This window comes from Cyrtonyx montezumae, unplaced genomic scaffold (genome assembly GCF_038088225.1).
Source record: "Cyrtonyx montezumae isolate F1298 unplaced genomic scaffold, pur_monq_1.0 scaffold_16, whole genome shotgun sequence".
Taxonomy (NCBI): domain Eukaryota; kingdom Metazoa; phylum Chordata; class Aves; order Galliformes; family Odontophoridae; genus Cyrtonyx; species Cyrtonyx montezumae.
Genome location: NW_027071892.1, coordinates 2025547 through 2040994, shown reverse-complemented (window position 1 = coordinate 2040994; position 15448 = coordinate 2025547). Strand labels below are relative to the sequence as shown.

Here is a 15448-nt window from a genome sequence, read left to right as displayed (position 1 = left end):
CATGTCAGGACACTGGTAAAGTTCAGTTTTACTTTGAGAGAAACAATGACAAGTTTCAACAACTCAGTTCCCGCTGTTTAATACAGCTATACAGAACTATACTGTGCAGAAATCTTTTATACTATTGAAGTGGGCACTTACAGCACATGAATTAGAAGTGACCCTACAAACCAAGTAAACAGGGTATCTGATTACAGAAGCTTGGGTGGCAGTCTCAGATCTTCCCCCAGCGTACAACGCGCTGCTCCAGTCACACAGTGGCTGCAGCAAAACCACAGCAGGAATATAGAAATGGGAAGCATAAATAAATAAATACATACATAACCATCTTGGAAGTGAGGGTAAACTGAGCAACTGATGTAATCTGCTTGGACTTCTGAAAGGCCCTTGACATGGTCCCCCACAGTGTTTCTCACAGGATCACAGAATCGTAGGGGTTGGAAGGAAACTCTAGAGACCAACTGGCCCAACCTCCTGCTAAAGCATGTTGCCTAGAATAAGTTACACAAGAAAACATTCAGGCAGGTTCTGAATATCTTCAGAGAAGGAAACTCCACATCCTCTCTGGGCAAGTTGTTGCAGGGCTCCGTCACCCTCAATGTCAAAAAGTTTTTCATCATGTTGGTATGGAAAATCCTGTCTTCCATTCTGTGCCCACTGCCTCTTTATCTGACATTAGGCACAGTTGAAAAGAGGCTGGCCCCATCCTCTTCAGTCCTGCACACTTGCCCTTGTTGAACTGCATCAGGTTCCTTTCTGCCCATATCCTTAGTCTGTCAGGGCTCACTGAATTGCAGCACAGACTTCTGGTGTGTCAGCAGACTTGCTAAGGATGCATTCTGTCCCTGGATTTAAGCTGAAAGAGGGGAGGATTAGGTTAGATGCCAGGAAGAAATTCTTCACTTTAGAGTGCGGTGTGGCACTGGCACAGGCTGCCCAGAGAAGTTGTGGATGCTCCATCCCTGGAGGCATTCAAGGCCAGGCTGGATAGGTTCCTGGGAAGTCTGATCTAGTGTCTGGCAACCCTACCCATGACAGGGAGAGGCTGGAACTAGATGACCCTTTTAGATCCCTTCCAACCCAAGCTATTCTATGATTCTGTGATTTAAGGCTACTTTCAATCCAAAACATTCCCTGATCCTATGAAAGAACATTTGCTTTTTATGCAGAGTATCTCTACTAGTAAAAAGCATTTTGTTCCCTATATAATTAAATAACAATACATCTTCAAACAGACTATAAACCAGATGATGCTTTTTTTTTTCCCAAGTCTTTTGACAGAATTTAATGAAAAGAACACATCTCTGAAAATTAGAAAGCATTAAACAGATATGTTGGATTATCCATCAAACCATTGTCTCCAAGTAATACTTGATTTCACTTGAAAGAAGAAGAGGAAAATGCATCTGTCATTGCTAAAAGCTGGCATCAAAATATTGAACTTGATAAATGAATACCAGGAGTTCAGGGACAGCTGGAGCAGACATTTCATAGGCAAGATGCAACAGCAGTACAACAGCATGGATAAGAAAATGAAATGTTATCAAAGGTCATCATTTGGACCTCTTTGGACTTCAGAATGCTGCTGCTCTCTGGCTTAGGTGACAGTGAATTACAGAAACAATGGGTGGGCAGAGCATGAAACCACAGACTGCTCACAGCAATTTGGACAGATTTTTAGCCCTACAACTTCCCTACAGAAAGATAAGCCCCTAAATCCTCTATATTTTTTTGCTTATATTTGTAAACTAGATGTAACTAAACACAGTGTGGTCAACAGCTGACCACTGGACAGGTATATCACACTTTTTTTAAGTCATAATCCACCATAACACAACACGGTTATGGCTTTTAAACATGAGTATTCTACTAAACCACGCAGTATTTTTATTCATACGGCAGTAGAATTTTCCATGACAACTAATAGGGTCATTTTGTTTTGCTGTTTAAATGTTTCCCTTTTTAAAAGGGAGAGCATTTGTTCAACTGTCATTGCTTTAATGAACTGCTAATTCTAGCTGTCCTGCAGTGCTGGAGCCAGTATTTCACACAACAGTATTTTTCTGTATTGGAAGATTGTAGGTCTTACATGAATGGCAAAAGGTCTGAATACATAGATACATATTTCAAATGTGTTGAAAAAGATTTCCCTATTTTATTTTAAATCCTTTACTTGTAAAGAAACATTGGTTTTCATCTGTGTATTAGAAATGTACTATGATCTGATTATTCCAAAAACTAAAGCAAACCAGATTTTTTCTGGATCTAGAAAGCTAATAAAAGCATTTTAGAATTGCCGTGACTAGGGAAAGATAAATTGTGTGCTTCAAAACATATATATCTTCAAGCAAATTTAATACATAAGGGATTTGCAAAAGAGGGAGGAGGAGCTTTCAATTCATAGCTTTCTTTACATAGAATTCCTTTATAAGCAGAGATGAACCCCGCTAGATGTGAAAAGCAGCACATAAAGCATTACCTATCTCCATTTACACGCAAATTAGCTATTATGGCATTGCCTTAGAATACAATACTGGGTTTAAAGCTGAATTAGACTGTCATTATAACTGATGGAATTGAAAATCCTGTTTTCTGTTCTCCTCTTGAGCTTAGTTTTGCTTAGGCATCACCTTATAGAGTCACTTTTCTGCTCTCCACTGAGTAGTAGTCTGTTCCTGAGCTTGGCGAAGTGGTGCCCCTTTGTGAAGCCCCATTTCTCTACCAGCAACACCCAGCACGAAGAGTGACCCAGTACTGCAGGCCCCAGGTCCATCCGCTGTTTAGAGAATTGCAGCCCTTTACCACTGTAAGTGTATCCCAAAATCCTTTGTTCAAGTTTGCTTCTTAATACAGTGTCTAATGCATTTATCTTTTAGTTGAAAGTACAAAGCTGAACTATTTGTGGCCTGAAACTATGAAGACTGCATTTCAGAATAAAATCCCAATTTACGCAGTGATTTTTAGAGGAGGCTTTGACTTTCATGTAGGAAAAAAACATTTAGGGATGAGAAAAATAAAGTACACTGTATTTGCTTAATTCATCTTGGCATGACTGGAGAGCTCCCAGAGATTACTTTGCAGTGCTAAATGCTTCTATAAACTTGCTTCTCTTACAGATTATATGTGATATTATCATATATTCTTGATTGCTTTGGAGAGTCATACATAAGGAGGACTATTTAAACTTTTTTCATTTTAGTGTAATACTAATATTATTAAATTTAAAAAAAAACAAACCCTGTTTCGTGTTAATATGATGCTGGAGAAGCTCAAAGCATTTTCAGTACTGAAAATATATTTTCACTTCACAGCTCAGTGTTCTGCTGCAGAAAAGGACATTATTAACCAAAATGCACTGTATTAAAACGTCATTCAATGCACACTGCAAAATCTCCTGGTGAAGTCTAATCTCACTGCCCAATCACTCACAAGCCCTATTCTTGCAGTCATACATTTTTCATCAGAAAAAAGTGACACCTGGAAGAAAGACAACTTGCACTGAATGCTGAACACTTAATTCAGCTCCACAGCTGTGAATTGCCAGATCTGTGGAGTTCAAGTTCTTATGGCCTGTCCAACTGGGCCACTGTATATTAAACACCAACAAACAGAATGCTACTTAATTTTTGCAGAAAATAACCTCAAATAGTAGTGGGCTTCACTGCTTGTAAAGATCACATCGTTAAGGCACGGAAGGTATCAAAGGGGTATCATGTGCTTTAAATTTTATCATTAAGAAGGAAGAATGGTTTGAGGGTTACATAGTGGTATGGGTAGGACAGTCCTCCCAGCAGTGCCTCCAGCTGCGGGTGACCACTGTCCACTCTATGGGCCAGAATGGCGATCCAACACAGAGCTGGTTCCTGGCATTTCCCTGAGTGGTAGCAAAGAAAGAGTTGGCGACTTTCTGCAAGCCCTTCAATGAATTTGGACAATTTTAGAAGCAGAGTCTTAGAGATAGGAAAGGTGAGACACACAAAAGAAAAGTGTCATTCTAAAGGCAAGTACAACCTAAAGAGGGCTGTACCAGTTTCCCAGATTTGGCCTTACTGTGTATGAAATACATGAAGTGTTAAAATCCATTTACTCAGCACTATTTGGCCTACAAGGGAGCTCCTGAAGCATATTGTGCCTTAAAGATGTTATTTTCTAAGAAAAAATAACTATTCCAGACATTATACACTAATCAACTCCCAATCTAAATATGCACATACATCTCAGAAGATTAAAAACATCCCATAAACTCCCATAGGAAACTGGCACTAAGTTTTCTTTTTCTGTCAGTTTCAACCTCCTTTCCTGTAAAGAGCTGCATCTGCAATATTCAGTCAAAACAAATTTCATAAATGCTGCTTAGTAATATCCCTAGGAGAAATTGTGAAGAGCTATAAAAATATGCAAGATTTTACTTCCTCTCAAAAAAAAAACAGATAAAATAAATAAGTTTCTGTGTGGCATATATTATGCAACATTTGGGATATAAGTAATGAGACGTACCACATCCGATGGGGATAAATAAAAGGACAAAATAAATACATAAATAACAAAGAATCCTGATTTAAACCTTACCAGTTCCCATATGACAAACTATTTTGAGAAAACATCTATACCAGCTTGGATTAATGCAGATATGGTTTTACAGTTGCTCTAGAAGTGACAAAAATGAAATCCTCACAAGAAAAAATGACAGATATCAGTTATTAGGTGGTAAAAGCTGGCTAACTAATCTAATACTTCTATAATTTCCAGGAACATCCACTTAACATTGCACATCTCCTTCCTCCTGAAATTTTACCGTCTTCCCACTGATGTAAGTGAGAATCCTGGTAACAAAGGCAATGCCTTCAATAGTATTTTGGTAATTTTCCTCATAGTTAAGGTACGCAATGGCACTATTTCATTAACCTAACATCATACCCATTTAAAACCAATTTCTGTTGCCTTCTTCATCAGATTCAGTGTTTATTCTCAACAGCACATATCAATTCCATGTGTACAGTTAGCAATGTGGCAATTCTTACTGCACATTTCCTTGGAACATCTGTTTAAAAGGGGCGTGATGAGATTAACAAAAACTACTTTTCTCCTTCAAGAAACTTATAATGGTAACATAGTGGAAAATCACCAAGCTTATGTAGAAAAGAAAAAGAAAACAATAAACCTTACTGGTGCAAAGTGTGAGATGGCCTGTCGTTTTTCTCCAGTTGACCATAGCAGCTAGTTTTTGCTTCAGGGATGAAGGAGTACTTTTCCAGCATTGCTGATGCAGCAGTGGCAATAATCCCAAGGCCATCCCGCACCCGAGCTTCTAAACTGTAGTCCCATTCGTCATAAGATGCTGAAATGAGTCCCGAAGGAAATTCCTTGGGAGTAATTTCTGTGTTACCACTAACCAGACTTGGGACTATCCAAAAGAAATCATACCCAGTAAGGCCCAGTGAGCGAGCCTCATCTAGTATGTAGACAGCTTCATCCTTGGAACAATACAGCAGGATGACAGATGAATGAATTTTCTTGAGCTGAATTTGTGTCTTGGCATCTCCAAAGGCAGTATCAAGTATGATGATGTTCTGCATGTCCCAGCCCACAAAACTATTTTCCACTGTGGTCTTAATGACATTGATGAAGTCTCGATATCCAGGGAAGGTGGTGGTTACCAGAGAAAACACATGCCAGTCATAATCCTGCATGATCTTAAGCATGACGATGGCTTCCTGCTGGATAGAAGCCCCAAATTGAAAGAATGTTGACATCACATCCTAGAACACAAAATACATTGAAAGATTACACTTCTGGACAAACCTTAACAGAAGTCTACTCTACTTCTTATTCTTAAGTCCACCATAGTTACCAAACTTTTGTTGCATTTAAAGAACTTTCTGAGCCCTATCACATTCAGATCATTAATAAGCAAGGCTGATTGCGAGTACCACAGCTAATTATAATATTTTGCCAAAGAGTGACAGATATTTATGGAAGATATTTTCAAGTGCTTGGTCACATGAAGACAAATAAAATCAGTATTTACTGAGGAAGCACAAGCTCCTCGGAGGTAGGTAGCCACTCACTGGTAAAAATCTCATCTTCAGCAGGTACATTTAGATTCATCAGACTGAGAACCAATAAATTCACAGCAAGTTTTAGTCACAACAGAACTAAATTGCAATACATATGCTGTACAGAAAGGAAGCAACTCTGTTACTTCTAAACCTAATATCTGAGTGGTACTTTATCTCCATGGGCTCATGCAACCTGGTTGAAGCTGATAAAACTCCACGGAACTACATTTGTTGCCCCTCTGTATTAGTTCACCACCGCTCATGAATTCACTTCTGTTCATGCTCCACTCAAATCACAAGGACCATTGATGCCCAATGAAGAATTAACAGGATGGCACTCCAGAGAAAACCAGCAAGCTGACAGTATCCACATTAAAAGGCTGAAATAGGATTAAATTCAAACAATGGCTCCTAGACTGTAACTGGAAGCTGCATTCCCTTCCTGAAGGATATAGCTGTGCTGTAAACTTGCTGTGAGATTTATTTCTAAAATTTATCTTGGGCATTTACAGTATCCATAGCATTTTACACATCATCAGGCCAGGTATCTTTTACTTTAAGAGCATCTATCAAAAAATAGGGGAAATAATAATATAATTTGTTGGCACTAAATGCACAAACTTCTTCACAGATCTACTTTTGCCATTTTGCAACAAGTTTTAAGTTTATTTTTGAATTTTACATTCTAGATTTACATACATCGCACTTACTAGAGTGTCAGTGTATATACTATAAGCTGTATAATTCTTTATTTTCACTTGACTTCCCTGACCAACAATGGCAACCTATGTGCATTGTTTTCAAATACAAAATAAATGAACTTGTGATTTGAAAAATAAGACTTTTATCATGCAAGACTTCTTCAGTAGCTTTCACAGGAAACAGAAAGTAAGTACTCTTTTAGTAACATATGTGCATGCAACTTAAGGAGTTTTATGAATGTGGTTGTGAACTGCTATTCTTTTTTATAGCTGAGGAGAAAGAAACAGATTAATTGTCATAGTTCTGCAGCAAGGTGGTGTTAAACATAGAATTGTTAGTGACAACAGTAACTCAGCCCTTCAGGTTCTGTCTTTCAGCTACTGAAATCTATTCATTGGAAACTGAGGAAATTGGGTTTTGTTTTTGTTTTTTTTAAATAGATGAGGAGTGCTATTTCTTACAGAACATCAAGAGCTCAACATCAGGATTTTGTATAACTTATCAGTACCAGACTTCCAATTAGTTACAGACCAAAAAGACTGGTATCACAAAACACACATCACTGGTGGCAATGAAATCATCTCCTGTGACATATTTGTCACATACAGGACAGCATTCTGCATGTCATTGCTAGCAGAATCACAGAACATTCCAAGTTTAAAGGGACTCACAAGGACAGTGCCTGACCACACAGGACCACCCAAAACTCAAACCCTATGTCTGAGAGCATTGTCCAAATGCTCATTGAACTCCAGCAGCTCGGGGCCATGCCCACAGCCCTGGAGAATTTGTTCCATGCCTGACCTGCCAACCTTCATGCCTGGTGCAGAACCTTTCCTTGGGTATGGTTAGACTATGTTTTAAGCTCCAGGGCACATGGCTGACTTACACTGAACTTGCCATGAACCAAAACCACAGGTCCCTCTCTCCAGAACAGCACACCAGATTCTGCAACCACAGAATCACAGAATTGTAAGGGCTGGAAGGGACCTCGATATCATCAAGTCCAAACCCCAGTCTATACATCTATGCAGGATTACATCATCTCAGGCGCAGAATCTGGCATATACTCTAGTTAAATTTCCCACTTTATTTCATACACATTTTCACCTAGAGTAATCCTTGTTACATATCTTTCCTGGCAGTGAGCGATGGTCTTGTGTACAATGGCTTTAATAACCAGGAAAGGGGTCTGACAAAACAAGAGATATACTAAAAATGAAGCCTTTCCTTTCACAAGCACTTTGGTAGAAAAATAGTTTACAGAAAGAGTTTTGATTAAACATTTTGGTAATATTCACACCCATATTGCATAAATGATTTTCATATAATTGTGAATTTACACTCTAGTGAAAATCAAGCAGTTAATATCAACCTCTGATCACAATGATGAAAAGATTATAATTATATGGTGAAAGCAATTCTGGATTCAGGAAACTATTTATTAGAAAAAAAATAGTTAGGAGTAGTTGTGGAAGATTAAATAATTATTTTTTCAAAGTGACTTGATTTTCCTGCCTTAACTTAGCTGGATTCACCCGCAGTCATGTTAACAAAGAAACAATTAAAGAAAAAGAAAAGAACAAATGAAAACTTCTTGTTTCCTTCTCTTGCACATGAACATATATTTCACAGAACACCTTGCAGGATGTACCTTTCAAAAAATAAGTGATCTTTGAAATGCTTTTTGTTTGACATCATTTGTGCATACTACACGTGATGTAAAATTGCAATTACAGATCGACACTTCCTATGGAACATTGCTATGCCTACGCACAGAACAAACTGCAGTTCTCTTTAGTTCTGTTATTTCACAGATTAATATATTACAGTACATTGCTCTTTTAATTAGCACAAACGATGTCTATAGCTCTGTCACTAACATAAGAATTGCACATTTCACTTCCCTAATTTCAACAAATGATGTCAATACTTCTCTCAAAAGCACATCCTTGGCTTTTGTTTTGATGCCTTAGCTTCTTCCCTCTACCTTTTCCATGAGATGACAAGGACAGATTCATAGCCACTGTAACACTGGTGGTTAGCCCTTACAACAAAGTATGGCTGCTAAGGAAGGAGCAGCAATAGCTGGTTAGTTAAAAAAAAACACATCTAAAATACTATACTACACTGCTATATGAAAATACAGTTCTAAATCAGAACAAAATAGGGGTCAACACAAGAGAAAAATCAATTTTCCACTTGAGGAACTTTTCAAATTTATGTTTAACAATATTAGGACAGGAAACAAGAAATAATATGGAATGCAATTTAAAAAGCAATCTACAGAATGATTATATTCAGTTACAAAGATTGTTATTACGACGAGACTACAGGTAGGACTTTAAAGATATGTCAATTGCTTCATTCTCTGTTTGTATCCTTCAAAGGGATCCAGAAAAATAAAGGTTGTTCTCTTATTTTATGCCACCATAGCTCAGAGATTCAATTTGATATCAGTTTTAATGCGTGTGGTACTAAGTCTACACATACAGAGAAAGCTGTTTCCTGTTTAATGAATTATATTTGGCATGCTTATGGAGACTGAAAAAACTGAAAACAGGTGAACAGACATGAATTTAACATCACATCTAAATTATAGAGAAGGAAATTATTTTTACCAGTATCAAATGTAGGCGAAAAACGTACCTCGCAGTGTGCAGTAGCAACCGTGGCACTATTTTTCCTGGACTGTTTGAAATGATATAATGATCCCCAGTTAATAGGAAAGTGAATTGTGTTTAGCTGTGATTAATATTTAGGTTTCACAGCCATGTGATCTTCCTTCTGTGTAAACCCATACAAAATTTTCAGTAAATGCAAACACTGAAGTGAGGAGCTGAAAGGAAAACCTTTCCTTCCAAGAAACCCTACGCACTTTTAAACTCATGTTATTCAATTCCTGCCTCTGTTCATTAAGAATATAGAACATGCAATTCCCAATGCAAACATCACAGAGGCGCCCAGGGAGAAAACTCCTTCATTATCACCATGGGAGCAATTTGGGGGGAAATTATACAAAACCATGTTCTTTTAGGAGAAGCGTGGCAATATGTGATTGTGGAAAGAATTTAAAAATTATTACGAGAGGAAGAAGAGATTTCCTTCCCTAGGACCTTTGGACTTCACTTCTCTCTTCAAAACATTCAGCAGAGCAGAAGCTCTAAAGACAAGGCCGGACTTTATACTCTCCAAATCTGCCTTTGTATACTTGTAAAGATTTTGTGTTTTCTACCATTATTTACCAAGAAGATGAAGGCCCTCTGACAGATGTATAAAAAAGGATAGAAAATTTCTTACCCTGTCATTTAATCATGCAAACGGAGAGCCACTAAATGATAAAGGTCAACAAAAACAATGAATGGAGGGCTTACTTTTTGTTCTAAAAGTTTGCCCTAGGAGAAGAACACTTAGTATAGAAAAAGACAGTAGCAAGCAATGGAGTACATTACAGCTTTCTCACACCTTTTGTTATTTCAAGGAGTAAATACCAGAGAAGTGTGATTGTGAATGGCTAGCACCAGCTTCATCAAGCATGTTCTCTCCCATATCCCAAGGGAGCCTGCAGGAATTCATCTTGTAGATGTCTCTGTATTTTCAGGTCATGGTTTTATCCTAAGAATGTTGTTAGTTAACAGATACCTCTTCATTATATCCATTTCATTTTATACTGCCTTCTTGGCACATGGGAGTTAGCTACAAGATTCAACAGTCACCATTAGGTTTAGCTGTATCAGAGCAGGAAATAAACTGTAAGACATGAGAACTGGGGTTTCTAAAGATCATCGCAGAGCCCACTGGTTTTCTATTCTTCACATTCTTCAAATACACAGTCACATCTAATGAAAGTGACTCAGCATGCCATCACACTGTAAAAGCATAACTTAATTACAAAAGAAGACCAGTTTTGCAGAGAGATCAGGAACTGTTCTCTGGGCTGGAGCACACCATCTGGGTTATCATTCACAGGCTTAGCACACATTGGAAACCAGAGGTTTTGTTTCAGCTCCCATTCCACCATGACAAGTAAGTGAAAAAATGTTTTCAAAAGACTGAAATGACATCAACAAGCCTGTGACTGCTTTAAAATGTTTTAAATGTTTAAAATAGTTAATAGTTTAAAATGACTTATATTATTTCTTGCAGGAGACAGCTTTTTCTGATTATAAGTGTTGAGAACAATCTCACTGTTAATGACCATGCTTACTGAAAGCAACTTTATAGATGGTTTAACTGGCTGACTGTAAACAAGAGCCTAGCAGCCAAGTTTCAGTGTAGGCAGATGGATCTGTCACATATGATGACTTCAGAATTTCAAAGGACCTCCCTCTCAAAAAAAACCAACAACTTCTTTCAGTAAGTGAAGCGTGCTATGTTTTTTAAATTTCCAACAGGTACGACTTCACTCTAAAAATTTACTCCTACAGATCTTAATGACCAAAAGAGTTCTATCATGTCTTTTAAAAGTGCAGTGTCTAAATGCTGAGTAACAGCTTTTTATGGAATCAGATTAATTTGAGGTAATTTCTTCCCCAAAATAACCCACTTTAACTGATATTATTCTAACCCAGACAAATGTTTAAACATGAACACAATTTACTGTGTGCTGTCCATATGATATCTAGAACAGAATCCAGTTCACTTATTTTTTCAGGTACCTGCTAAAGTAAGCAGATTGTAATAATTCTTAATACTCCTTTCAGTTTAATGGAAACTTTCCATGTGCTTCGGTTATTATTGCCATGGAACCAAAATACACATTGCTTGAATGATTTATGGAAATTCAGAAGAATCAATGTTATGCAGTAATTCACCCACAACTTTCATTTGTGTTCTTCAATATCGGACACACAAACCGTTTCACTTCACTATAATGTAATATTGCATATAGTAATCTAGATATGTACCTTATACATGCAGCAGATAGGAAAATGGATTCAGAATGAGAGGTTTAGAGTGCTTAAGGACAAGTATGTAAAGTTTTGTATCTTAGCTGGTGCAAGTACTGCACAGGATAATTCTGCGTATCCATCTGCTTAAACCTCATGCAACAATTAGTTTCACAGAAAGGTTTTTCATTCCATTGCTACCATTAAGATTGTTATAACCTATACCATCCAAACTTATTAATCCTGTAAGCAGAATCAAAACTTCTGTTAACCACGATTCCAATGGTTATAGCCAAGAATCTAGTCTTAAATTCAGAATCAGTAATAATTTGTCGTTTATTGGCAGCTGAGCCAAGCTAAATAAGCTGATTACTTATTTTTTGTATTACATAACTCTGCATAAAAGCCTTATATTATATAGAAATATATGCAGAATACAAATGTCTTAAGACACAATCTTCTTATCTGAAAACATTTAGCCTCAATTGAATACTAAAATACCTCACTTGCATTGGGATGAGATGCCAGAAAACCATTAACGGAGTCATTTCCACACAACTACACTTAACAAGTAAAAACAAAGGCAACAAACAACCTCCCCCACCACCCCCTTTCACCAAATGGTGAGTAAAAAAATATTAAGCAAATAAAGACAGTTTAATTTTTTATCATGCGCTTTTCCCCTATGAGCCAGGACTGTAGGACTGGCCAATGCCATACCAGCTCAGCCTCGTTGGACTGAAGACAGAAATCCAGCAACATGAATCTAGCTGAGAGGACAAACAGACAGATGGGAAGGAAACCTCGTAAGAGAAAGGATAAAGGGCATTCAAGGAGCCACTCAGAGCAGCTTTCCATGGCAACAGAGATTTGTAGGAGATAACCAAGCAACAGAGGAAGATGAGGAGAAAATATGAGATTCAAGATTCTTCTTGATCTCCTCAGGAAGACAGACGCATTTTGGTTTCCCAGGTAGTCTGTGTGCTAAACAAGAAGAGGTGTGAACTTGAGTCATTTACCTTTGGAAGGCAAAGTCACAAAATTCACTACTTATCCAAAGCATGCTTGCTGCTTTTAAATTCACCTAGAAAGAAGTGCTTCAAAACACCCAGTGTGCTCCTCTGCTCTGATGTACCACCAGCAGATCTGGTACACAAGGGAAATGCCACTTATGCTTATCCTCTTTAGGTGAGGGTGACGGAGCACTGGCACAGAGGTGGTGGAGCCTCCTTCTCTGACGACATTCAAGGCCCATATGGATGCCTACCTGTGCAACCTGGTCTAAGGAGCTGCTTTGGCAGGGGGGTTGGACTCGATGATCTCTAGAGGTCCTTTCCAGCCCCTACAATTCTCTGATTCTCTTTATATTTTCCTCTTCAGGCACCTTTGACCTCCAGGAAAAGCAACAGCTGCTTGTCTGTTACACTAATAGCAATTACATGCTTTCTCAGAGCAGTCAGCCCATCAAGCTCACAGTGATCATCCTTTTCCATTGTACACTTAATAGCAGCAGGTCAGAAGCAATTTCAGGTACAAAATTGCTGAGGTGAATGGTCTATATCAATATATTCGTATCAACCTAGCTTGAGCTGAGGGGGTGGCTGGCTGTGTCTTAGAATGAATCCCACTGATCAGAACATAGCCCGAAGTACCAACCAAGGATGATGTTTCACTGATGGTCATTTCAGAGCCTTTGAATAATCATTGCTCAGATCACCAGTGCTTAAAGAACCACCATCCCTATGAGAAGGCACACAGGGTGGTGAGGAAGGGTGTGGAATTCAGATGTAGGCAGAACAGTTTATCAATAGCAGTGAGCTAACTGATGAGGACATGAGCATTTATAGCTGCACAGCATGATGGAGGTAAGTAAGGTAAGGTTACACATGCTGACAAAAAATTGCATTGCATATACTTCTTCCGACACCACCCACACTGTTACACATCTTTGAGGTAAATCTACATTTTCTTTTTGCCATTCCACTTAAGGAGGCGTCAATTTATTTAATTGCAAGAATGTCACACATCAAGACATATGCCAAGCATTATTCCCAAGAGCAAATAATGTACTGGACAAAAAAGTTTTACCTACATATATTCAAATTACTGAGACTTTTGTACAGGCAGTAAAACTGGGGTTTTTTTTTGTGTGTGAAATAATGTAGTTCAAATTACCATTCCTGAGTTTAGAGTCAAAACATCTTTATACATGGTTCTGATTTACAATAAATATGTGAAGGAAAACAACTTGAAGAAAGGAAACGTTCAAACTGCTAAGCTAAGGCCCCTGCAAGGCATAGTAACTCTTTCTAGTAATGCTTACATATTTGCCTGTCATTCTAGATTCAAAGAACACTGTGCTATTGTAGCAAATTAAGTATCTCATTTCCAGCTATTAAAAAAATAATAAAAATAAAAATTAAACTTCTGCACAATATTCAGTACAATGTGCAGAGGATTTACATGCTCTTCCTTAACCTGCATCATATTGCTACACTTTGAAAAGAGTCATTGTAACCTCATCCTGAATAGGAAAACGTGACAAAACATCATTTAGATGTTTTTAATGCCAGTGATTTTTTTTATTAGTTGCATTTTACAACTCTAACCAATTTTACAACTTTCCAATATTTTCAAAAATATTTCCAATTATAAATATAAATATTTTCAAAAATATTTCCAATATTTTCCAAAATTTTACAACTCTTCCAATATCTACAGTGCAACTCAGCTTAAGTCCCCTCACAGCTGGAGCCAGTGGGAAGGAGTTCCAGGATGCCAAGCAGCCTACAGAGGTGGGGATGCTCATGCAGAATGGAGCATCCACACACATAGGACAGTTTGGTTGTGGCCTTTTTATCTATGCAACTGTATGAGTCCTGAAAGAAGGTTGTTAAGTACTCAGTTGACTGACATAGATTGTCTACCAATATGATGCTGATTTTCATTAACAGAACTGTCCAAACGGATTTAGATGCCAAACTTTTTAGTTCCTTTGAGAAAAGGACTTACATGTAGAATGGCTTATGAACAGAACTCCTGTCCTCACCAGTTAAATGCCTTCAGTTCCACACATAAAAGATGAGTGCTCATTACATTTCAGGGGCTTTGTATAACAAAGCTTTGTTAAGAAAGTTGCAGCAACACTTCGATTTCAGTATAAGACTCAAGGGACTGTGGTTTGCCTTAAACAAGTGTATCTTGATTTGTCTCCATCTGTGCCCCCGGTATCACATCCTAGAATTACAGTCTTAAATACAGTGCACAGGATTGCTCATGTTCTACGGGTCCTTTAGAAATAATCCATGGACCTACCCAAAATTCAGTTTGGAAAGCAGCATCCCAGTCTTCCTCATTTGATACTTGCTATCCATAGCTCATGTAACCTTTCACCATCATTAAACATCTTACTGAAATACAGGACATTCTCAGACAGGCCATGGCTTACTGTCACATGACGTACAACCAAAAGGAAGAGAGAAAGCAGTGACACAACCCATTGCAACACACTCTACCAAAGGAAAACTCCCGGAACGTGGGAGAAATGTGGAAGAACAGAGCCAGACTTCACGGCACCGCTCTCACTACGCTGCCCTGACACTCCTCACCGTGAATCATAATTCTCTCTTAAAAAGCAACACAACCCAGTGTTGGACAGATGATGATATTTCATGTTATGTTAACAGATAATTAAAAGAAGATGAATAACGAATCTGAAACGGATCTCCCCTTTTGTGCAAGGATCTGTGGAGCACACAGACTGCTGTGCTCAGGAGCAGACGCTGCTCCTTTATGAAG

At 38.1% G+C, this 15448-nt stretch overlaps 1 protein-coding gene across 1 annotated transcript in view; it reads right to left on the bottom strand.

Annotated features, from left to right (window-relative positions):
• Positions 1-15448, bottom strand: part of GRIN2A (glutamate ionotropic receptor NMDA type subunit 2A) — a 161848-nt gene that overhangs the window by 64415 nt on the left and 81985 nt on the right. The window contains exon 3 of the mRNA XM_065732312.1: positions 5167-5759. Coding sequence (XP_065588384.1) covers positions 5167-5759 — 593 coding nt within the window. The remainder of the gene's footprint in view (positions 1-5166; positions 5760-15448) is intronic.